Here is a 26363-nt window from a genome sequence, read left to right as displayed (position 1 = left end):
AGAAGTGTAGAAAGTGTACTAACATTGGACATTGAAAAATGTTGTAGAACAAAAAGCTGTAACAATAAGAAAGCTGGAAAAGGAAAGGGAGGCAAAAAGTTTTGAGTGTACTTGAGGAACGAGGTTTAACCTTGAACTATGACAAATGTAAATTCAAGCTCCCAAAGATTGAATTCATGGGGCATGTCCTGTCTGCAAAAGGAATTGGTCTATCGGATAACAAAGTGGAGGCCATATTGAAATCTAGACAACCGGAAACCGCAACAGAAATTCGGAGTTTCCTCGGATTGGTCAACTTTGCAGGTCGATTTATCCCAGATTTGGCGACCCTCAGTGAACCATTAAGGAAGTTGACGCGTCAAGATCACAAGTTTGAGTGGAAATCTGAACAGGAGGTAGCATTTCAAGAACTCAAGAAAGCACTAGCGAGTAATGCTGACGTCTTTTTTTATGCATTTTCCAGGATCAGAATCTGCAGCCATTTGCCGCTGGTATTAATACATCCAATGAAGTTACAGTGGAGGAATCGCTGATCAACTTTTCAATGGGTTTAGCAAGGTATAGCTTTCAAATTATAATAAATGACTTATTAACATGGCTTTATATTATAACCTGAATCATGTGAGCAAGCTCAAGGTTTTAGGTTTAATGCTGTGTATGGAGATGCCTTAATTGAACAAACTAAAGTAGACTAAACTGTTTTATTTGGCTCACATAAAATGCTCATGTGAGCTAAATAAAACAGTTAAGTCTAAATTTTAAGGCTTTAATAATAATGTGACCTATAATATTACAAATCTGTCTTCCATGAATCATCCGTTAGGTTCCAGGCATGAGAATTGTCGGTCAAAAACCTGATTTCAGACTTTTTTCTTGTGTGGGTTCCAATGTTAGATATTAAAATTCTCCATAGAAATTACCCTAAAAAGTGGGATTTCATTTTTTTTTTTACACTGAGCTTATTTTAAATGATCTGACATCGCCTCAGGTCTTATATATGCAATATTTTTTTTTACTGCTTCAGGACTAGTGACTAAGCTGATTGATATTACAGGCTGACTTTTTTTGTTATTGCTTCTGACATTTGTTCATATAATGAGATTATACAAATAACTTTTTAAATTTTGACAGGAACAACTGCTTTTCAAAATTAGAGGAGTTAAGGATTTTGGCAAGGCTACAAAGTTGCTTTTTAGACAGATGTTTTGTCAGGAAGAGGTTGATGGCTGCACCGCGACAGGTTTTGCTGGGAAACGGGCCATCAACCAGAGGAAAAAAGATGTTTTATGTGGTAAGATATTTATTTTAAACTCCTTAATTCATGATTCATTAGTCTAAATTGTCACTCAGTTTATGTGATGAGAATAAAACATATTGTACCTTTAGAAGAACGTTATTCATGGGTCATTGAAGTTTAACTGGTATGTTTGATTTTATATTTTAATGTGAGAATGTAATAGGTAGGATCTTACAATGTAATCCAATAAAATAAATAATAATGGCTTAAAATATGTCTTAGAGACATAAAGCCATGCTCGCTGGACTATCAACGTTAAGCATGACATAACAGTGTCATGTGTTGTGAACTAAACATGAAGCATTAGAAGCAAACACACAAATGACCATGATTATATGTGCAAAAGTTGCAGTGCAGGATAGCACACTTTATGCACCGACACACACACACACACGCATACAGTTCACTTCAGTTTTCAGCCAGTCAACAACATTATTATGCTGCCCCGCTAGTGGTGGACGGCATAACAAACTTCTCATTAACTTTTTTTCTTTATTTTCAGATATAGTCCAAGAGAATTTTTCAAAAGCGAGCATCGCAGACATCAACAGAAAGATTGGAGACCTACTAAAACCCTCATTTATTTGCAATAGAAAATATTAAAACTATTGATAAATTTCATGGCATCCACGATCTTGATTTTTAGCTCACCTGGTCCGAAGGACCATTGTTAGCATTATGGCATTCCGCAGTGTCCGTCCGTCTATCCATCAACTATTCCTTTAAAACGCCAAGTCCTGAACAGCACGTTTTCACATGCAGAATGTGGAAAATTTGTGGATTTTTTTACGCATTTTCTACGCAAGTGCGTAAATTTTTATTTTTTCAATTTTTACGCATTTGTGGAATTCTGAATACTCTGCACTTGCGGAAAAAGTGTGTAATTTACAATGCGGAGAATATGCGGAAATACTGTGGAATTACGCATTCAATGCGTAATTTGTAGGTAAGGGTACTGGAGGAGGAGATAATAGAGGACGCGAACGCGAACGAAAATGTGAACGGACAACTCAGAAGGTCTGGTAGACTCAAACAATTACCAGCTAAGTTCAAAGACTACCAAATGTCTTAGATCGTGAAGCGAAACGCTTTGTGAAAGTAGAACTTTTCCAGGAATGTTGTGGACACTCGTAATAACACTTAGTATAATTCTTCTAAATCAAGTAATTTAGGAATTCTAGTCAGTTTCGGAAATTGTGTTATATGAACTTTTGCTATTTTTGTTTCAGGAAAAATAATGAACATTGATAATTTGTAGCTAAGTACAAACTACAATTACTAGTATTGGAACTATTGTTAATCATTTTTGACTGATATAAGATTTTGTTTAATCTGATCTTATTAGAGTTTAAATATGGTTAAAGTTTCTAAATTCAGCAATTAGCTTAATGTTTGTTAATTTCATATAAATGTTAAGGTCAGATACAAACTTTCGTATTGATAATTAAGATAGCGCAAAGTTTAGAAAAAGGGAAGAGAATGTAGTATTCGTATACTATATGTTATTGATAACCTTAATAATATCTACAGTCGTTATCAATTGTATATGTAACGTGAATCATTCATGTTATGTGACATGCGCAATAAACCGGAAGTTCTATGTGTGAAGACCTTGAATGGTGTTTGTTATGTTAATAACTAAAGGTTCGGTTCAATATGGTTGATTTCCACTTTTTAATTCCAGAGAAGTCGCTTTAAGCAATATAGCTAAATTGACCCCGCCCATCAGCCCCACCATTTGAACAATTTTGAATCCCCTCCACCGAGGGATGCTTCCAGTTAAATGTAGTTGAATTCCAATCAGTGGTTGAGAAGAAGTAGGTGAGCTAACAAGTAACGAGAAGACAAGCCAAATTGAGTTTTTTCCTGGTGATGGACGAAATTGCTTTAGTTTGATTTTATCCACGAAGACAATTCGTCCCAGTCACGGTTTAGGAAACAAAGATGGTAATGCTGTATTTAATGCAGTTTTTTGTAATGAATAACTCATGGCTGATTCTACACTCCTTCCTTATACAAAAGTCGACGTGTGATCATAAATTCAAGAGTTGCACAGTTGGACGAAATGTCTCCACTGAATGTTTAGCATTATGACTCGTCGGTCGTTTTAAAGGTTGAACGGTTCCTATCAATCAATCAACGTTGCACAGCTGTCAGGCGAGCCTTCAGAAGGCGTTGCAAGGCCTGCATACATATTAGGTCAGCCACGACTTATACCACGAAATGTTCCATTTAAACGCTGATAAACCGCAGGGGCGGAAACATGATTTTTTGAAAGGGGGGGGGGGGGGGGAGCGGGGGCAGAGCGCGCTCCCGTTAAATGCGTTTGCCGAGCGCAGCGAGGTGCACCGCCGCAGGCGTTGCGGGCGGCCCGAGGCCCTTATAAGCCGTCTTTTTGATTATGTATATGGCCGGAGGGTGCATTTCAGCACTTTTCCATAATAAAATCAACAAATAATCTGGCCTCAGATTGGTGTATATTACCCTGAATAACCAAAATGCCCAGGGTAATGGTATTGGGCCAGTAGCATGCTGAAATGAAGGACTACAAAGTTTGTTTAAATGAAAGACCGTCACCCATATTCAAGGTCACAGGGGTCAAATATGTTTAAAACTTTAAACAACTTCTTCTGAATAACCAAAATGCCCAGGGTAATGATATTTGGCCAGTAGCATGTTGAGATAAAGGGCTACAAAGTTTGTTCAAATAAATCACCTTCATCTATATTCAAGGTCACAGGGGTCAGATATGTGAAAAACATTCAACAACTTTTTCTGAATAACTAAAATGCACAGGGTGATGATATTTTGGCCAGTTACATGCTGAGGTGAAGAGCTACAAAGTTTGTTCAAATGCATGACCTTCACCCATATTCAAGTTCACAAGGGTCAAATATGTTAAAAACTTTAAACATCTTCTGAATAACCAAAATGCCCAGGGTGATGATATTTAGTCAGTAGCATACTAGGATCAAGGGCTACCAAGTTTTTTTAAATGTATGACCTTGAATCATATTCAAGGTCACAAGGAGCAAATATGTTCAAAATATTTCAACAACTTGTTCTGAATAACCAAAAGGCTCAGGATGTTGATATTTAGTCAGTGGCATATGCTTGGATCAATGACTACTATGTTTGTTAAAGTGAATGACTTTGACTTATATTCAAGGTCACAGGGGTCAAATTTGTTTAAATCTTTAAGCAACCTCTTCTGAATAACCATGGGTCCAGGATGTTTATACTTTGCAAGTTGCATCCTGAGATGAAAGGCTATACAATGTGTTCAACATAATGACTTTGTTCGACTTTCAATCACAGGGGGTGAAATGTTCAAAAAAAATAAATTAACAGGGTCTTTTGAATGAATTTTAATCATAAATACTGATATTTTGCCTGTAGCTTTACTTTATATCACTTTAAAGGTAACAAGTGTGAGTTTTATACCAGGTGAGCGATGCAGGCCCATTGGGCCTCTTGTTTAGCTAACCTGGCCCTAAACGGCCATATGAGCTTATGCTCACGCTCGACTTGGATTCTTTAGATATTTAATATAAATTATATTATCAATATTTTTCTGATACAAATTACGATCATGCAATTGGGGGCAGCAGGTACAATTCTTACGCCCTACCTGAGGCGACTAAATTTGGGACTTTATCTCTTCTCTCCTTTCTAAATAACTTTATTCTTCCTAATGTCTCCCTTGACAATGCCTCCCTTTTGGCCATTTGTTGAGCGTTCGCCCCTGTGAGGAAGGCTTTGGGTTCTGTCCCCTGGCTTTAAAAATGGCAGTTTCTACTCCTGCTTAACGCTCTGCAAATAAGGAGTGGGACGACTGGTTCGCCCGTTGTCAGTATAATGTGACCGGGTGCCGGGCGTCCTGCTGGGTGTCTTTGGCAGATTGTTCCAGTGAGGTAGCACTACAAAGTCGGCATCAGTTCCGCGCTATCACAAGGAGACAAACACGAACATATCGCGGCCTCCCAAAATACACACACATACACTACACGCATGCATCTTGCACACAGGGGAGGCCGTCCTTAAATGACCTTAGCTGTTAATAGGACGTTAAACAAAATCAAACAAACAAATCTGTCCCCTGGCCGAGACATACCAAAGTCTTTAAAAATGGTAGTTTCTACTCCTGCTTAACGCTCAGCAAATTAGGAGTGGGACGACTGGTTCACCCGTTGTCAGTATAATGTGACCGGGTGCCGGGCGTCCTGCTGGGTGTCTTTGGCAGATTGTTCCAGTGAGGTAGCACTACAAAGTCGGCATCAGTTCCGCGCTATCACAAGGAGACAAACACGAACATATCGCGGCCTCCCAAAATACACACACATACACTACACGCATGCATCTTGCACACAGGGGAGGCCGTCCTTAAATGACCTTAGCTGTTAATAGGACGTTAAACAAAATCAAACAAACAAACAAATCTGATACAAATTATTATTGCCATTTATTAGCGCTATTTATTTATATATATATAAGATATAAAGATCAATTTTCCAAACCGGGGGGCTCGCCGGGCCTAGATCCGCCCTTGAACCGGTTGTTACTTTCATCATGCTGCTACTTGGCCTATGCTTGCAGTTTTTGTGATTTAAGGATTTGATTTACCAGACTTAAACTTGTTTCAGGAAAACCTTCGAGGACTCTGCTCATCTTTTTATAAGCCTGAGTTTCATCTGGTCCTAACACCAGATACCAAAAAGTTTGCATACAGCAGTGCGCTCTGGCCCCACACCAGACATTCATCGGTCAAAATGTCCAAGTCTGGTATTAAGCTCAGGCTTTCTTATTACGTGCCTAAGATATTCAATCATTCTCTGACACCCAAGAAGAGATTAGAAGAACATATTGTAAGGTAACAGATTATAAAAAATATTAGCAAGACGATATCGCATATCTATTACTTTTTCTGTAACGCTCGCTCCTAGTATAGGAGGCGTCGTGTTTGTACTGCACACTTTTCATTATATATGACCCCAGTATTTAGAGGTGCTAAAATTAGCTCACGCGACCATTGGTCAACGTGGTGATGAGGTGCGCGTGGACATTATTTTTTTTTTTTTAAGCCTTGACTAGTACTTTAGAAGTTACCTAACTTATCCACGGCCGTACCTTGGCCTCTTCTATATTTAGCGCTCACCAAATAAATATCAGTACTACTATCAAAAAATTAAATCATTACTGTCCGTATTCTACGAGTCATTACACTACCCCCTCCTTCATCAAAATTTGTGTCCTCACGAAATTATATATTATAATAATTTATTGAAAATAGATTCGAAAACCGTACAAACAATAACTTACTATTTAATGCTAATATAATCAAACATTATAACATTGACTATATACCTATACTTTGTACATGTACATGTTTCACAACTTACTGAATATCTTATCTCCGTACTTCATTCATGTCTTTCACTACCCTTTCAATCCGTATTCTTTTTTTGATAACTGTCATGGACATGTTATCTGTGGTTGAGCATTCAAACATAATTTTATATTCAACCTATATTAGTCTATAATATGAAAACAAGTTGAACTAAGACATCATAGGTATATACGATGTGTCCAAACCACCGGTAAAAATATGTTATCAACAATTTAAAATCCACCCGTATTCCCTATATTTTGCTTACTCCTATATACGTTACCTTGCCTTGTTACTACGTTACATATATATATATATATATATATTCATATCTGTTAGTATATACTATACTAATGGTTTCAACGATAAAATCCATCCATATCCCTAGTAAATTGTATATATATCTCTATGTATGTTGACAACGTACGTTACCTTGTTTTACGGAAATCCATCCAAAATGCTATGAAATAATCCAAATGAATAATGTTAAATGTCAGTTGATGTATTGTTATCCAGTCACTTTTTGGTATGACAGTTCAGTTCTGACAGCATCAAAGCTCAGCTTAATTTAAATCACAGTTCGTTAATCCAGTGTAAATTTAATCCAATGGTGAAACGTAACGTTTATTGAAGTGTTCATTCGAAAGTTAGCGGTTAAAGTGCATCCATAAAATAATCAAATTCGAAAGTTCATGTTACTGCAAAACACAATGTTTGGTATGAATAAAATCCAAAAGAATTATGACCGATGTCGGTCTGGGGAATTAGTACTCAAGTCCGTATCCAGTTCATTTCTTTATTGTTGCCAACTTCCAGTTCCTACTTATGCATACCATTGCTAGCACCTTCTATCATAGGTCACTTTCAATCCTGATCTAATCTGGCTCACTTTCCATCTTCCCACTATGACTCTGTCCTGCCTCTCCGTACTTCTGTCCTGCCTCTCTGTACCTCAGTCTGCCTTCTCCCTCCCTTATACTAAAAACTAAGAAGTGTCAAATATGCAAATTAGTTTACTAACATTTTTATTGGTCAACTGTAGATGGACAGCCATCAGGTGGTCAATAGAGGTTCCTAGGGCTCCAGCCTGTACCTTCAATTATCACTAATTGACCAGATCTCCATTTCTCTTTAGATGACCGACCAGTTAGCTTCCTGTCCTTTCATCAACCACACCACCATTCATATTTTGTTTCACAATAACTCCTTGTTCTCAACACTCTGTCTTCAGTTCTTTCACTTTCATCTGACATCTATTTAATTCTGTTCCCACGATTACCATTTATAATTACATAACACACTGTCTTCAAATCTTCCTATTTCACACTGTCATATTTGCCTCTTCCTCCCTAAGTTTGTTCCACAAACTGAAATAATTCATGTGATGTTTAACTCTACCAATATGATATCAATATCCATACAATTACTTATTTTTCTCTATTATTACATTAACAACGTGCATTTCAGTAATTTGTTAAAAATTCAACACCAACATATCCAAAATATTTTGTCTTTGTGTGTCTCCTACTCCACCACTTCGAATGCTGAACATCCATTGTCAATTTAAACAACAAGTAACTTTGTTTCCACTCTTTGTTCAGGAATTTGGATTACAAATTATAATGCAATGTCTGGTTGTATTTGTCACTTTCATTTTTTTTAACGCATGCAATGAAATACATGATATGAGTAATGTTCACTAAAATGTCTGGTTTTATCTCTGTGACTACCAGCACATTTGCCCATGCATATGTAGGTTCCATGCAAACACATTTAGCAAAAAGACTTGTTTTGATTAAACAATGATTATGTCGGATAATATTCTGACTTCCTCCTAATCATGGAGGCACATGGTTATCGACTTACGAAAAAGTAGGGTTGCATTTAGGATTTATGACATTTGTGTACATGTCCCCCCTCTTTTCTGACAATTGGGGGGCCACCTGAGGAGCGAAGTTCGTGAGGGGGTGGCCCCCCTCCTGATAGAAAGTGGGGTTCGGAAATCCTCCCCGAAACAAATTTGAAATTTAGGTGCTCTCTGGTGACATTTGGGCTTATTATTTCATGTTGGTTCTACAAGAAATATTTTTCATAAAAAGTCATATTTTTATCTGAATTTTATGATTTTACATTTTTTAAGGATAGTGTTTTATTTAGTTTTAAAAAAGAAACCAAAATGTTTGTTTTAAATCTGGTTTGTTTTAATTAACAGAACTTGAGTATTATCTCAATTATGAACAATCAACATTATGAACAAGCTTAAGTTACAAGTGCTCATATTACAGCAAAACTTGAGTATTATCATAGAAACACAGTATGTCGGCTAATCCTGTGATCACTAAAACTTGAGTATTATCTCAATCTTAATCTCATGATTTTCATTCATGAAATATCAGTTGATTTTGAGACTAGAATAAAGAAACAGACACAGACAGATAAGTATTGCAAAGGTCAAATAACGGTCTTCAAGTTAATGTTTGAAAACACGTCTGTCTTTCTTTGATTTCCAAACGGACAGTGCACGACCAAAGTCAAACTCTCTCAATGGTGGTCCTTCAATATTGATGAGCATTAATCTGTTTTCCCTTCCATGCGGTTTCTAGAAGTTGTAATTGTATTGTTTTGGTTACTGAACCCCCTCTCACAGTCTGCTGTTTGGTACGGCATCAGAATTGCAATCTGGACCAGCTTCAGTAGATTTTGGAATGTCTCTGCATGATGTTGGTGAACCAATTGCCATAGTTGAGCCATCCCGTCTCTGGGGTATCGCTCCTGCTTAATGACAGTCTTGGCTCGTGTCTATTCAGCTGGCAGAAATTTTTGGTCAAATTTAGGAGAGCTGATGACTTCAGGATCTTCTTCTCATTTCCAAAGTGGTCACAAAGCACTACAATTTTCCAATTTGACCCCTCTGACCTTGAAAGTGGGTCAAGGTCATTTATTTGAACAAACTTGGTAGCCCTTGATTCCAGCATGCTTCTGGCCAAATATCATCATCCTAGGTCTATTTGGTTACTGAAAAGAAGTTATTTAAAATAAAAACTTGACGACGGACGCACCCACGGACGACGGACCCACACCATGGCATAAGCTCGCTTACCCTTCGGGCAGGTGAGCTAGAAAACGAGAATTTGTTAAATTAATCTGCCATCAAATATTACACCGAACACTTGTAAATGTTTTCTCAGTTTACACAGATTGATTCATGTCTTCGTAATGATTGTCTGAAGGAGAACAGTTACTCTTTAACAAGAGGCCCATGGGCCTTACGGTCACCTGAGTCCTACAGTATTTATTTTTAGGTCACCTGAGCTTTAGCTCAAGTGACCCATTGCTATCCGTCTTTGCCGTCGTCGTCCGTCGTCCGTTAACATTTTACATTTCAAACTTAAAGTCAAGTTCTGCCGGGCCGATTGAACTGAAAGTTGGTAGGAATGATCGACTTATGGTCCTGACAAAGTGTTGTTATTTTTCGGGTCGATCAGAAATCCAATATGGCCGCCACGGCCGCCATTTTGAAAAACTATTTCAAAATTAAAGTCAAGTTCTGCTGCGCCGATTGAACTGAAAGTTGGTAGGAATGATCGACTCATGGTCCTGACAAAGTGCTGTTATTTTTCAGGTCAATCAGAAATCCAATATGGCCGCCGTGGTCGCCATTTTGAAAAACTATTTCAAACTTAAAGTAAAGTTTTACTTGGCCGATTTCAGTTCAATCTGCCCAGCAGAACTTTACTTTTAAGTTTGAAATGGTGTCTATCCCATTAATGATTTTATCCCTCTGACACTCAAAATACATCTAAATGTTGTCTATCCCAACCATTGAAAGTTATGCAACATTTGAAACTATATATTTGAAAGGGTTTATTGAACACTCACTTGATCAATCATACACTGAACAAGAATCATGAATATGTACCTAGCTAGTTTGCTGATGATAGTACTAATCATCATAATTCATACCTATGAAGAGTTTGGAGGAATTATCACACGACTCGATGAAATTAAGAAATTTTTATTTCACATCTTAATTGAAATTTTAAACATCTACAAAATCAAAATATTTCACAATAGAAATGAAAGCTAAAGTCATAATGTATATATCATGAAAGGTTGATTGCAAGTCAGACAACTTAGACTCCAGCATTTAAATTTTCAACTTTATCAATAAACATGAAATAGGGGTAAGTAGACATTTTAAAATTAATCATTTCACTTCTTCTATAAATTGGAAACTTTCAATAATGAGTAAGTTTATGTAATGTTATCAGCATAGAAATGTTTTTATCATTTCGATTATTAGACTAGTACAAAATATTTAACATACTAATAAACACCAAAACTTAGATTTAATATGGACTACAACACCAATAAAAACCAGGAAGAGTAAATTTCAAAGAACAAGAAACAGCATACTCGCCATATCCGAACCATCCTCATCAGGCAAGCTTCCAATTTCTTATATAAATCAACTTATTTACTGCTTAAATTTGAAAGAAAATCTAAAGTTGTTCAATCAAATTAACATTCAAATTTAAATCCAAATCCAACATGTATAATGAATCATTTTCTAATAAAAGTAATACTAATTTTACATTTTTTCTATAGATTCTGATAGTGAAACAGACCTAATACCTGCAAGAAGACCATATCAGGACACTATGAGGAGAATGACAAAGATTGTGAACCTTAAGCCTAGTAGGTTACTATATTTCCTATATATCTCAACTCTTTTACTTCTTAATATAAATAGTTTTACTAAATTAACATCAAAATTTAAAATGCATAATAAATATTTCAATAATACTTCTTTTCACATTAGACAGTGATGTAATGCCACCTCTGGAACTATAAGGGGAGCTAACGAAAAATGAAACCGCAGCGCATGAAATGATCAGCAGGTATGATTTTGTTTTACATTTTCACCAAAATATATCAACAATTTTACTTAAAAATATGCATGAAAAAATATTTAACATACATAAATTGTTTTTTTTTAAAAATATGTACAGTTTACTGTTTTATTCTTTTTTAGGAGATGGTCAAGACTAAACAGATAACTTTTTGAATTGTAAAAAAAACAAAAAAAAACAAAAAAAACAACAAAACTCAATAAAAAATTGACAAGCAGATATATATCTTTTTAGTTGGAATGAGGTTTTCTGTAAATGTTGAAATCAAACAAACTTTCAATTGAAACTGTTCGCCACAGTTCCCCTCCAGGCTGTACCGCTTCTACTCTAGGCTGTCCCCCTTGAGCACGTATTTCTTCTTGCTCCTCTACAGAGGTTCCTATATTAGCTGGAGGCGTCTCTATAGTGCCCATTTCCAAATCATGTACTGCTTCTAACAGTTTGAAAAAAGAATATTTTAAACACATATAGTAGGATCAATATTTTCAAAAATCTCAAATTTATGCTATTGCAAGTTATTCTGTAACATTTATCTATACCTTTATGTCTCTGTCTTAGATTGTATAGGCGCCTCCTTATCCTTAAATTGTGACGTCTTACATTCTCAGGTCTATTGACTAGCCTTCTATTGGGAGCTTCTCTATTGAGAGGTTCTCTATTGGTCAGTCTTAAACTCTCCATAAAGTAGATCATGACAGCCAATATGAAATCCGAAAATAATGAATATATTTACCTCTCTTTTCTCCTACACACAAAGAAAAGGCTGATCATCCCGAGAAAGACTATGATAGTAGCTAAAATAAGAAAAAAAGGTTTAACCAAGTAAGGGCTGTTCCAGAAAAAAAGACATCCCCCCCTGGGACGGAAAACTTTTTTTGTTAACGTGGGTGGTTGAACATTGAATAAAATCGTAGTTATTGGTTGTTGTTGTTGTTGTATTTTCGTTTCTGTGGGTCGTTGTACGTTGGAGAAATAAAAAAAAAATATTTAAAAAATAAATAAAACCTGATTAATTAATTTACATGGTGGTGTGATATGAAAATATCTGGTTGAAGCTCGGATGTAGATTTGCATTATTGAAATACGTGCTGAAACTTTGGCAGCGTGACATTACTGTATCGCTTGCAAGTCGCTTCCGGTATGTGGGTCAAGGGACGCAACTTCTATGATAAAAAAAATCAATCTTGATAGAGGGCGCTGTTATCACTTCACAAAAATGGCTGCCCATTCGCGTGGTTGGAGCCCGGAAGATGTGGGAAGATGGATGGCGAGGCATGGTTTAGGCCAATTTTCCGCCTCGTTTATCGGTAAGAACATTATTAATGTGATGCTGACAGATTATAATACTATGTTCTTTCATAAATTATGTTGAACGATAACATGACCCGCCATTACTTGATCGATCTGTTTACATTAAAACGCTGTCACTTCACACGTGGTCAGACTGGGCATTTCCTCGGAAAGTCGATACCATCTCCAATTTTCAGACGATAAAAAGTCATGAAATATGACGATAAACGAAAACTGTTCAACCAAAAGTTGTTTGCAATAACCAATACTAGATATCGATTTTTCAATAACGAAAGTGAAATCTTAAATTCAGATTTTTCATATCATGATATAGGAAACTGAAAGTACAAATCAAGTTGCATTCAACCGAAAAATACAAAGACCTCTCGCAAAGTCTCGACTTTCCAGGGAAATGCCCAACCTGGTTGTGACTTGTTGATCCTTCTTCCAAATAAATAAACTGCTTCTGAAGTTCTGTTGGGTCTTTTTTCTAGCCACCACAATAACTTCTTTATAATTTGATATTTTACGCTTTGAGATTGTACAATTATTCATAGGTCGTTATTTTTGGTGATTTGTTTTGTAGGCCCCCGGTCAAGAAACAGGTAAAACTTGGTGTGGGACTGACATTTACTAGTACCTATATTGTGTGGAATAAAAGTGAATTTAATACTGCATGATTTTCCTTGCTTGTGTGATTTAATTTTCATTGTACAGTAAAATCTGTGTTGCTATTTTCTACGGTAATCTTTTCTACCCCATCGCTTTCTGTTTTTCTCTCTGACCTATGTAATTATCTCTTCCTCTCTGACCTATGTAATTATCTCTTCCTCTATATTAATGAACAGTCTGTTAAATGTCATTATTTTTTTTGTTGAAATACAAGCTCTTTGTAGCTTATGTTGTATGTTTATAATATTCAGCTTAAAATAAAGCTTCTATCTGTATCTGTATTAATAAGTAAAAATTGAACGTGAGTGCTTTATACACTAATCACAAAACAGTAGCTTTATGCCAAAAAAATGTGTGTTTCAGGTAACCCAATTTAATTGACCCAATAGCAGATTATAACATTTTTAATGCCATATTCAAAAGAAAAAATTAAATGCACCTAAGATGTCAATTACAAATGACTTGACAGGGCAACAAAGCTTAATTACACATAAACAGAGAATAGACAAAAAAGACTGCAGGATAATGAACATTATTAATTTATGTAAATCACAATATTTCAGAAACAACATTTTTTAAATTTTTAAATAAGTTTCATTGACCGACCTGCCCTATTTTTTTCTGTCCATGTTACCTGAAACAAACTTTTTTTTGCCTTGCAAGTTGCATTTCACACTTCACACTGTATTTCCGGTCATTAACGGACAAATGCATGCCCAATTCTTACTCTTGCTTTGAATTCCTACTCGCCCACAACACCCTTTGCACTGATTTTGTCCATCCTGTTAAGTTTTTATACGGCTGACGACTCGGACAGGCTGTCCGTCCGGCCAGCCGTTAACATTTGCTTACATTTACATTTGCGCTGCAGTGCCACGATAAGTTCAATCCTTATGTCATCGCTCTAGCAGTCATATTTATTCTCATATGTTATATAATTATAAAGCAAAGTTATTGGAGATCCAACAAGGAGTTGCATGATCAAAGATAAAGGTCCTTACTGTATACATGTAGGTCACATAAATAATTTATTGAATTTTGAAATATTTTGTTTCCACTGTTTGTATTAAAATCCAGTAAATGCAGGTCAAGGTCACAAGTGGAGGCTTTTTTGGCCTCAAACTATTAATCGTCAGGAATTGTTATCCATACAAAATGAGTGTACCGATATCATGTGTATTTAGGGTATATCCCGCATGCCTGTAGACGTAGTGTACTATGTATCTGCTATTTAATATTGTAGTACTAGTATACGTACAAATCTTTAATTGAAGTTTTTAACGTAGTTTGATAACATTTACCACAGCTTAAGGCTATGTGACGGTACTCTAGGCAGAAAAAATATAAATTTCTTATCTATTTCACAGATGCAGAAATCGATGGAGAGGGTATCCATTTCCTTGCGAGTGAATAGGTCAATAGCCTCATTCCTATTGTTGGAAAAAGGGCAAAATTTCGAGCAATTTTGAAGGAGGTAATGCTGTTTACAGTAAATATCGTTAGTCTTGTAAAATAGTGTTGAAATACTGTAATACCTTTTAATTAACAATAAAACCTGCATTGTTGTTGAGTTTCAACTGTTGTGAAGTGGGTAGACAATTATTTAAGGGACATGTACTGGAGTTTATGGATTGCAGGGGGCCAATGGGCCTAAATGGATCATCCATGTTGTTAAACCTTTGGTGCAGGTAATAGAAAGGATAAAAAAGGCCTAGATATGGACTTGGTTAAATTTGCTGTCTTTTCTGAAAGCAGGGGAGGGGGCGAGCTACGCTGTTCTCCAACAGCTCTTGTCTGTTCTCCACTCAAATAATTGCACTTTTAATTTTAATTTATTTGGGAGTTCAGGTGAAATCACAAGAGAGCCAGAGCGAGGATGGATCATTAGCAGCAACCTTGACCCCTCGGTCAAGATCATTAGCAGCAACTTCCCCCCCCCCCCCCCTCGGACTCCTCAGTCAACACCAATAGCAGCAACCTCCCCCCCCCCCCCCCAGACTCCTCGGTCAACATCATTAGAAGCACCCTCGACCCCTCGGCCAACATCATTAGCAGCAACCTTGACCCCACGGTCAACATCATTAGAAGCACCCTCGACCCCTCGGCCAACATCATTAGCAGCAACTTCCCCCCCCCCCCCCCAGACTCCTCGGTCAACATCATTAGAAGCACCCTCGACCCCTCGGCCAACATCATTAGCAGCAACTTCCCCCCCCCCCCCCCAGACTCCTCGGTCAACATCATTAGCAGCAACCTCGACCCCTCGGCCAACATCATTAGCAGCAACCTCGACCCATACGACTCCGAGGCCAACATCGTCAGCACCAACTACTTACATACAACAGACTATCTTGAGTTTCAGAAAGAGATCTGGCGACAGTCTTCATGAACGACTGATAGATAGGTGTGTATGGAGAACTGTTTTAATAGTAGAAAGATGAATGTATTGTGTGCAGCAACTACAAAAGGTATTGAAAAAATAAAATTTGAAAGGTCATTTTATCCTTTCGCATCAACCAGGCCCAAACCTAGATTTAAAAGCTACTTGATTGCTGATTGTTTTAAATTGAAAGTCAAGGTCACTGTAGATGAAATTGATTTATAAACTTTTACCCCTTTTAGGACTTGAACTTTGCAATATATTGAACAATTCCGTATCGCAAAATTCTAGATTTAACTTCTATTCATTTTATATAATTGATAGCTTCTATATTTAAGGGTCTAAAAAGTTTTGGATATATTAAAATGTAAAGTGTAAACATAAATGAAAACCTGTCGCCATTTGAATCCATATAGGTACCAGCCATTGAGAGAAAGGAAAATGAAAGTATATGAGGCTGACACCATAGCAGGACAAGCACCCTTGCAAGCGGAGTGGTTCAAGTTTTGGAATGAAGAGAGTCTTCGTCTTTTGATCAGGAGCACTCGAAGGCAGAATATTGAAGGTAAATTGAGATACCAGACGTTAGTATGGGTACTTTATTTAATACACTTTTTAATTCTGAACATGGTATTTTGAGCATGACAAATAATATTATATATTCCCTACGTTTCATTATTTTATTTATATTCAAAAGAAATAACTGTAGAAGGGTTATTTATGTGTCCGTCTTTGACAGGTTGTATTTTAGTATGACGATGTCCGTCCGTCTGTGAACAATTGCTTGTCATCTTTCTAGCAGCCATATTTATTATCAGATTTTGATCAAACTTCACATGCATGTTCGCCTTGGTCATAGCTCGGTAGATAGACGTTATCGGCCAAAGGTCAAGGTCACAGGTCACTCTTACTAAAAATATAACAAATAATGGGTATTTTTTGTCATCACTCTAAAAGCTATATTTTTTAGCAGATTTTGTTAAAACTTACTACACATATTTGTCTTGACCATAGCTCGGACAAAATAGAATTTTAAATATTGCTTCTGGCCAATATTTTCCTATAACATTATGAAGCAAAGTTGGTTTGACAGGAAGTCATGTCACTTGACGTTATGGTCACAGGTCAACAATTTGTTAATACGAAAGGGCGTATTATGAGGCCTTTAATTATTAACCAAACTTGGCACCGAGGTGGAGGTCAAGTGCGCATGATTCCAGGAGGTCAATCTAGTTTTAATCTGACAAACATTCAAACTGGACTAGTTTTGGAGTAGAATCAATATTTATATTCGACTACTAAACCCTGGGCCGCTTGTTTGAATACCTGTCTGATGAAGGACATGTAATTTACCATGTGCGATACTACTGTTGCCTTTTTGTAAAACTTTCTGTTTCTTCTATTACAATGTAAATAATGCCATGTACTTTCATCTACATTTCATTCTCTTTTTAGGTCTTGTAAAGATGCACTGGAACCTGGACGGCAAGGAGAAGGCGCTGGATAAAATAAGTGATCTGACCACCTCCAAATATAATACACTGGGACTTTTTACAAAATACCGAAACCAGTGTACTGAATTGAAAGATGAAATTGGTAAATTAGCAAAACAAATCTCGAACACAGAGAGTGAGATATCAGAAAGAATAAAAAGAGGAACCATATCAAAACTGACAAAGACTCCAAGAGAAAGGAAGTTGAAAATAACAGAAAATGAAAACAATACGAGAACTACAACTTCAGAAAGTTACAAAGAATTGGGCTACATACATTGACAAAGTGTCCAAACAGGGTCCTGAAAAGAAAAAAAGAGGAAGAAAGCCGAAATTTCTTTCTGCAAGAGCATTAAAGAAAAAAGTTGACGATTCAGATATTATGGAAATAAGTGAAGCAGAACTTTCAGAGACTGAGAAAAAAAGGTGAAGAACGCCGATAGCGGAAGTTTTTTCTGCGAGCGCCTCAAAAAAGAGGAAAGTCAACGATTCTGATATTATGGAAACGAGTGGTTCCGAAACAGATTTTTCAAGTAATGACCATTATTGGCCTGAAAATGAATCTGCATACATGTATACCTCTGCCGACAATGAAAATCTTACCGGCAAAGATGGTGATCCCAAATCATCGGACCGCGAGAATAGTACCGGCAAAGATGGTGATTCGGAGTCATCGGACAGCGAGGATAGTACCGGCAAAGATGGTGATTCCGAGTCATCGGACAGTGAGGATAGTACCGGCAAAGATGGTGATTCCGAGTCATCGGACAGTGAGGATAGTACCGGCAAAGATGGTCTGAATATCTGAAATATGCTTCTTCGACAAGAGACAAGGAAATGCTTAAATCTCTACTAGTGAAGCTAACATCTGTTAACTATGTGTCCGGTGGACATTTTGGAGTGAAGTTTGATAAGAAAAGCTTAAAACATGCCAAAGAAAAAGTGACAGTGAATACTTCAAAGATGACAAGAAACGAGGAGCTGGACTCGTTTAGAATCCCAGGATCAGGAAGACCTGAATTTTGTGTCAAGTATCCAAACTTAACGTGTATACTACTAGGGTTATTCGAGAGATGCAGCGAGCTGAGGTCCCATCCACGTCTAATATGCGACACCTTGTTCAAAGAAAACTCGTGAATGGACATTCCAAAAGCTGTATCAGTATTGCAGCAACTGTATGACATTCCAATTAGCGTTTCGACTGCCTATACGTATAGAAAAAGTTATAAGGAACGTACACATCAAGCAAAGAGACACACCCATAGTCAAATTGTAGACATTTCATTACACAAGTCGACAAGGGATGCAAATGTACATGTTTCGATAAATTCCCACTTTGCAACAGCAGACGTTCAGTACTTTTTATCGTACTTTGATCTTCAGTGTATGTCCACCATTGCCCGCGATAATAAAGCAAAGGTCCACTGCGATGTAGAGGTCATCCAGCGGCCTTCAAAGTCCTGGGTCAAAGTTCGGTACAGTGATCATGATTGGCAAAAAAACAGTGATAGAACTCTTGTACCTACAACTTATCAACTTGTTAGTATGACAGATCTCAGTAAAGAGGAAAATGTGCTTTGTGAACTCGACGGAATACCGATGGTAAAAACGAGAGTAACTGGACCTGGACTAAGCATCATCAAGTCATCTTTATTTGAACAAGAATCGTGCTTCAGGCACATGAACGAACTACTGTTTGTTTTAAGTCTTGAGGAATTTAAGTACCATTTTATGAGAGATGGAGAGTTTGTGTCGCAGTTACTAATAACGGTTGATGGAGGTGGAGACGAACGCCCCAGGAATAAACAAACACATTTTAACACGGGAATCCTTCGATGGCTTCTTGACATGGACAAAGTGAAGACAATTTCTTTTGCCGAAGGCGATTCAAAGTTGCACAGTGTAGAAAGAGTTCATCTTGCAGAAAACAGAGCTTTAAGTCAAAACGGCGTGATATCTTCGTATAATATTCACTCTGATGAAACTGATGAATATGGATTTAAAGATCTTGGTAAAATGAAGGAAAATATGGAGGCTGCGGCATCTTTAGCTGTTCAACGCATAAAAGGCACTTCTTTTGCTGGTGGTCATTTACAATCATACCGTGGTCCTTCTGTCGACGAATGGGTATTTCCTTTAGATTGTGATGGTCACATCCGTTCTTTTTTGTCGAGAGACACTAATGAATTCAGAAATGAGAACAACTTTGTACTTCGACCTCGCGGACCAATATGGGAGAAGCTATGTACACTTTATGGGTTGGATGAGTTTAAAGTTATCTCTGCCTCGAGACTGTTTAACCAAATTTATGAACCAAACCATTCTTGGCAACAAAAGTACGGATTTACTGTCTACAGACCGGACGAGGATTGGCGTGGTGACGCACAAGTTCGAAGGTTCGAAATTCAAACTATTCTGGATGTTGGACGATTGCCCGAGTATCATTATCTTCCTTACGTACAAGTGGAAAAACTTGTGAGTTTCTTCTAAGAAAACGATGAAGAACTGCCCCACTGTTTAAAATCACCAGGCTTTTACCTACCGTCAAGAAACATTAAATTATTACTGGAGAACGAAAAGGACATTTTCGATTCTTCTCAGTTGTCCGACATCTGCAACCTCATTGGTGTCTCAAAGGATGAGTTTTTAAACTAAGTAGAGACATGTGAACAGCGCTTAACTCTTTCCGTACCGCAACTCCGGTCCGAATTCCGTACCAGATCTTCTTTTTAGACTCGACCCCGCGCATATAACAAAATGGCCGATTATTAATGTTCTTTTTAGACTAGGTGTAGCTGCCACAAGAATTAAACAGGTAACCGTGAACAAATATTGTTATTGTTTCATGTTCTGGTTCATAGACAAACACTTATTCATTTTCGCAGCATAATGACTAACTGGCAGCTAATAATGACCGAGAAATCGACATTTGTCTGGCAATAAACGATACGATTCCTTGTATTTAACACAGCGTTGTAGTGCCAGTTTGAAGTGGGGATTAATTATGGTTACGAATGTGGAGTCGTTGAATTTTTTTCTAAATACAAGAAGATTTCATCAAGACTTATATTAGAATATTCAAATTTACTTCCATAAGTCTCAACAAATATCTGATGATGAATTTACGAGTGTTCGTATCGAATTAAGTTGCCGCCATCTTGTTTACATGTGAGGCACCAAACACAATCATCTTGCGGCAAATGCGAAAACTTTAAGTCACATAATAAAAAAGGGTACTCTGTACAAATAAAAGTATTTCTTCCAAACTGATGGGTTCTGATTTTAGAGACAGTCTCGTGCGATAACCAACTAAACATCAGGCACGTTACATCAAAGTCTCTTGTCGTGTGTACACGACAACGGGGATGAGACGGCCCTTTATTTTGTCGTCTGTACACGACAACGGGGACCAGGATGACATATTGTTGTCGTGTGTACACGACAACGGTACGGAAAGAGTTAAAACAAAAAGAAAATTATAAAAACCTACTGGAATCTTTCAAAGACAATCCTATCTCACGTTTATCTGTTGCGCAACTGAAGAATGTGTTGACCAAAATGGGTGTAAAGGTACATTCTAGTGTAACATTGAAAGGGGAACTGATGAAACTTGCGGATGATTAACTGAAATGTGTCTTAAGGTCGATCGTTTGAGGATTATTAACTTGTGGATGATATAATCAGGTAAATCTGAAACGTGTCTTAGGTCGATCATTGGAGGATTATTTCTAGTGTAATATTAAAAGGGAAACTGGTGAACTTGTGGATGATAATCTGAAATGTGTCCAAGGCAGAGCATTGGAAGATTACGGTATTCGTTCCTTCTTGAATATTAAAATTTAAGAGAAAGAAAGTTGTTGTTTTTTCCTTTTAGGAAAAATACGAATGGATATCACCACTCTGAAGCAATTATTGTATACTTGTTGTAATTTCATATAGAGATGCCACATTATACATACGTTATACAGAAATGTGATCCGATAGTTCCACCCAGGTCAGTTTTATTTCTCATGAAAAATTGAGTCGTCCATACTCCATAGCTCACAACGTTTTGTGACAGATTTCCTGCATCACTGTCCAAACAAGGAGTTGCTCCTTCAAAATTATAATTGCTGTGTAGTGTGTACATGTCTGGCAGTTCACATTTACAGGTAATAGATGTACTCTTAAAAGGTCAAATAAAGTAACTATAACAACATGCGGACAGGCAATGAACATGTAGATTTTCACAAGAAATGCAAAGTCATGATCCACCTATAATAAAATTTTAGTTAATTAATGCAGAAAGTCAAAACAAGTGAAATCTGCTTCTGACACCATATTGGATCATTTCGTCCATTTATGACTCGTCAATGGTACTTAATTAAAAGGTCAAAAGTATGAAACTCTAAACTCTATATAGCCACTACCAAAAGAAAACCCATTGCAGACAATTTAGATTACATATGTATATGCATATAGGTATTGGTAAAACTAATGGAAGTAAGTATGAAGCAAAAAGCACACTTTGAATACAAATGGACCTTTTCATTGTTGGTATGTAATGAAATATTAAATGTATAGTACAACTCTGCTGACACTTGACAGAACCATTTGCATTCTCTATGTATATAATATATAGCAAAAGCACAAAAAGAATACAACACATATATATATATTAAACTAAATTTTAGTTTATTTATATCAAATGATAGTAAAACAACGGTAATTATTTAATTTAATAGTATATGGGTTTAAATAAACTAAATAACATGGTATGTGGGTACTACTTTTTTTTCCTTTTTTTAAAAAACTAATAAACAATTGTGGGTCGTTGGTATGGAACAAAATTCGTAATTACGGGTGGTAGGGGTCAGCTGATTATTGAAGTTATGGGTGGTAGGGGTCTGGAAAAAGTGCCGGCCCAGGGGGGGATGTCTTTTTTTCTGGAACAGCCCTAAAACAAAGTTTCTAACTTGTTATTAATATATTATTTTTTTCATAAAAACTGAAAATTTTAATTTAAAATTGTATTAAATTAAATATCATAAGAGTGTATATGTTATCAAGCTTAAGTTGAATTTATGGTTAGAAACTTAAAGCATAAAACCCAAAACCATGTTGGTAAACTGCCCGTTACTAAAGTAACACTGTAGCAGTTTGAGATGAGGTAATGTCTGAGGAGAAGACGTCAGTTTTCGAGGAGGTAGCAGTTTTCGTAGAAGTGGTGGAGGCGATAATGGTTTGTGAGAAGGTGGAGGCTGATATGGTTGCTAAGGAGGCGGTGATGGTAGAGGCGGCTGCTGAGGAGGTAGCAGTAGAGACGACTGCTGAGAATCTGAGATCTGAAATATTTTCAATTTTATCTGCACGGTATGTAATATTTTAACATAATTCCTCTGATATTGATTATTAACATTAAAGAGTAACTGTAGTGCTGCAATAGTTTTTTTAGTAAAGAAAGATTGATAAATAAAACACCCCAAAAAAGCAAAAAAAAAATGTTTTTGCAAAAATACCGAAGTTGTAACCTTTTTACTAGATTTCACACCTGAGCGCAAATCTGAAAATCCCCGATTTTGACCTACGACCGGAAGTGACGTAGCAGCGGTGACCCAAACACAGGTAAGCTCGGGTAGCCATTACGAAACACTATCAAAACATCTTCGTCATGTCCGTGATTTACAAAGAAAACACGCCTGTATCTCGCTGTGGTCGACGTTGTGTTGCAGGAGGATGCTCCAATACTACTATCAATGGAGTTTCCATGCATAGAGACCTGATATTCACCGACAATGGGTTGCTTTTGTGAGAAGAAAACGCAAAGATTGGGAGCCGACTCGTCACACAGTGTTGTGCAATGCCCACTTCGAGGAAGATTGTTTTCCACTGAAATTCCGGTTAGGACTGTTGGAATCAAGTGGATAGACTGTGAAGAGGACACTAGAAGAATATGCCGTCCCTACTATTTTCAATACTGCAACGACACCGACCATGCCGACACCTCGTAGGAAACAATCCTCAAGCCCCGAGACTGATTTGACAACACCGAAGACTGTGAAAAGGCCTAGGTCGGCATCCAACGTGTGAGTGTTTATATGTGTTTCCTATATAAATATATTATCTGTAATCTTGTACTGATGACCAATGATTTCTATACGTGTAACCTGTTTCGACGGAAATCCTATTTCGACTTTTTTGGTTAAAATTAATGTGACACTGTTCAGGGCCTTGTGTGAATTTGTAAAGGTAATAGCTTTAAATCTCAATATCTTAGTAATATGTCAATCTTAACAAACTATTATAAAACAGAAATTTCCTAAATGAATTGCATTACAAAATATTGATATTAAGGGGACATCTCTATATCATGCTTATTTACAAATTGCAGTTGATCAGAGAGTATGAAGAACGTGAGCCAGAAAATGCTTCATGACCACAGGCACCGACACATATTGAAGATGACCTAAGCTCAAGTATGGAGGTAAGGTATTATTTTATCTTTGTGTAAATTGATGACACGCAATGATTGGCCACAACAAAACCAGCCTGATTTTTTTTAATAATATTGACATTTTTATTCTATGTTAATATTATCTAACCTAGTCAATGGTAAGAACACATAAACCCGCAAGGGATCAATGACTTTTGACCAGACATGGATAAATGCACTAACTTTATTTACCCTGCCATGGGAGGTTGCGAGTCTCACTAGAAATAATCTGGAGGTCCTTATAAAAACTTGACGGCTCTGTTAGTCTGATGTGCATAATAACCACCCTGACACAACATGAACCTTGCAAAATAAAATAGTAATATTTTTTTGGAACATAAACAACAATAATAAACATACAAAAGAATTATATCCTGATCTCTAACTGTATAAAATAAAAACTAGCTCTTGAAGATTGAAAATATTTATTTTATCAATGTACCTTGTATGATCAATGGCCATGATGTTTCATAATTGATATATATCATGTTTCCTTTTTCAGGTAAATGTTGTCTCAGAGGAGCCTAAAACTAAGTCTGTAGCTTCACAGAAGAGTTTAAGTCGGCCATCACAAAGATCCCACTACACACAAACAAGATCTAAAGGAAAGGATAAAGGTAAATCACCATACACTACATGCACATGTAGTGCAAATTCTCAATTATTCTCAAACCAATGTAAATATTGCCAATATATATGTCTATAATATAAAATTTATAAATGTATAGTTTTAATTTTAATAAAATGTGGTGAGTAGTCTATTTCCCCCCCAGTAATTTAATTTAGATTTAGGCTAACAGTTATATTTTCTTCTATTCACTATTTCAACTATGTTTGATGACACTGTCAGTAAGATATTCGTTGTCAAGTGTAGGTTTTTTTCCCTTCTGATATAGCTTGCTCTTTTACCTTCTGCAGATTGTTGCTGGCTGCACTGCACTTCAATGAGAATGTTTCGAGAGAACAGGCGTCACTTCAAAATGGTGAAAAGAGAAACAGAATCACATTCCCCAAGCAAAAGAATGGTGACTACACAGTTCGACAAGTGAGAACAGAGTGCACCTTCAGTAAGTTATATAATTATTCAATTTCATTCGTAATTTTACTTTAGAAAATAATTCAATGGTTTCAAACTGCCAATGACAGAATATGCCAGATTTTGTTTTTGCTGGCATGTGAAGTTGATGGTTGGTTGGTTATTTTTTTTGCTGCTTTGAGAACGAGTGTTTTATATATATGTTACTATGTGGCAACTACAAATTTCTGTGTTCCCATATTTTCAATAATTTATCATCTTGTGCATTTTGATAGCATATTAAAACTAGTAAAAGAGCAATCATTTAAAAGGTATAATATCTCTTTCTTGTCATGTTTCAGATTATGTTACAGATCTGATGAAAGCAACGAAGGAACGGGTGAAACTTTTACAGATTCCCAATTGCGAGGTTGTTGGAGAATCGCCACCACCACTATGTATGAACTTTGTTCACCCAGAGAAGTCCGAAGCTGTTTCTGGACTGATGTCCAGGTTTAGGCACTAGCCTACAGTTGAGACTTCGGTGTCTTGGATTATGAATCATGCATGGAGATATGGAGACTACACATGTTGGACTATTCAAAGTGCTGGCCCCAGTTGTTTAAAGATACTTTTTATCAGTTAGGGAAAACTATAACCTGAATACAACAAAATCAAGAACACCAGAGATCATTTTAATCATTTTACTTGATTTTTTGAGAAAAATAAATGATGTGTTGGGAGGATTAGTTATAACCACCACTTACATCTCTAATAACATTTGAGCAACCGGGGCCTGGCCTTTTACATTTTTAGCCCACCATCATCTGATGGTGGGCTATTCAAATCACCCTGCGTCCATGGTCCGTTGTCCGTCGTCCGTCCGTAAACAATTCTTTGTTATCGCTATTTCTCAAGAAGTACCAGAGGGATCTTTCTCAAATTTTATATGCAGGTTCCCCTTGGTCCTTAGCTGTGCAGGGCAACTTTTGAGACTGATCGGATAAACCACATGGCCGACAGGCAGCCATCTTGGATTTTGATAGTGAAAGTGTGTTATCGCTATTTCTCAAGAAGTACTAGAGGAATCTTTCTCAAATTTTATATGAAGGTTCCCCTTGCTCCTTAGCTGTGCAGGGCAATTTTTGAGACTGATGGGATAAACAACATGGCCCACAGGCAGCCATCTTGGATTTTGATAGTGAAAGTTTGTTATCGCTATTTCTTGGGAAGTATTAGAGGGATCTTTCTCAAATTTTATGTGTAGGTTCCCCTTGGTCCTTAGCTGTACAGGGGAACTTTTGAGACTGATCAGATAACCAACATGGCCGACAGGCAGCCATCTTTGATTTTGATAGTGAAAGTTTGTTATCCCTATTTCTCAAGAAGTACAAGAGGGATCTTTCTCAAATTTTATATGTAGGTTCCTCTTGGTCCTTAGCTGT

The 26363-nt window shown here is 36.9% G+C and overlaps 1 protein-coding gene and 2 long non-coding RNA genes across 4 annotated transcripts; all 3 read left to right on the top strand.

Annotated features, from left to right (window-relative positions):
- The first annotated feature begins 528 nt into the window (after window positions 1-528).
- LOC110465209 lies at window positions 529-13340 on the top strand. The gene is made up of 5 exons (XR_002464586.1): window positions 529-558; window positions 1132-1291; window positions 1800-2941; window positions 11292-11381; window positions 11506-13340. It is a non-coding gene; the product is annotated as an uncharacterized LOC110465209 (long non-coding RNA).
- A 2512-nt stretch (window positions 13341-15852) lies between these two features.
- On the top strand, window positions 15853-20534 carry LOC110465207. Of its 2 annotated transcripts, none has more exons than XM_021520878.1 (2): window positions 15853-15962; window positions 16355-20534. In XM_021520878.1, the coding sequence occupies exon 2, from the start codon at window positions 18569-18571 to the stop codon at window positions 19919-19921; it is 1353 nt and encodes a 450-aa protein (XP_021376553.1). In that variant the 5' UTR covers window positions 15853-15962; window positions 16355-18568; the 3' UTR covers window positions 19922-20534. The 2 variants fall into 2 exon arrangements, with proteins under 2 accessions (XP_021376553.1, XP_021376554.1); XM_021520879.1 differs by lacking the exon at window positions 15853-15962 and having other exon boundaries at window positions 16078-16503; window positions 17394-20534.
- A 1705-nt stretch (window positions 20535-22239) lies between these two features.
- On the top strand, window positions 22240-25704 carry LOC110465211. Its single transcript, XR_002464588.1, has 5 exons — window positions 22240-23496; window positions 23802-23894; window positions 24406-24520; window positions 24822-24970; window positions 25281-25704. It is a non-coding gene; the product is annotated as an uncharacterized LOC110465211 (long non-coding RNA).
- Window positions 25705-26363: the final 659 nt, after the last annotated feature.

Source organism: Mizuhopecten yessoensis, unplaced genomic scaffold, assembly GCF_002113885.1.
Source record: "Mizuhopecten yessoensis strain PY_sf001 unplaced genomic scaffold, ASM211388v2 scaffold11061, whole genome shotgun sequence".
NCBI classification, from domain to species: Eukaryota; Metazoa; Mollusca; class Bivalvia; order Pectinida; family Pectinidae; genus Mizuhopecten; species Mizuhopecten yessoensis.
The sequence above is the reverse complement of the archived record's forward strand: the minus strand, read 5'-3'. Positions and strand labels throughout refer to the sequence as shown.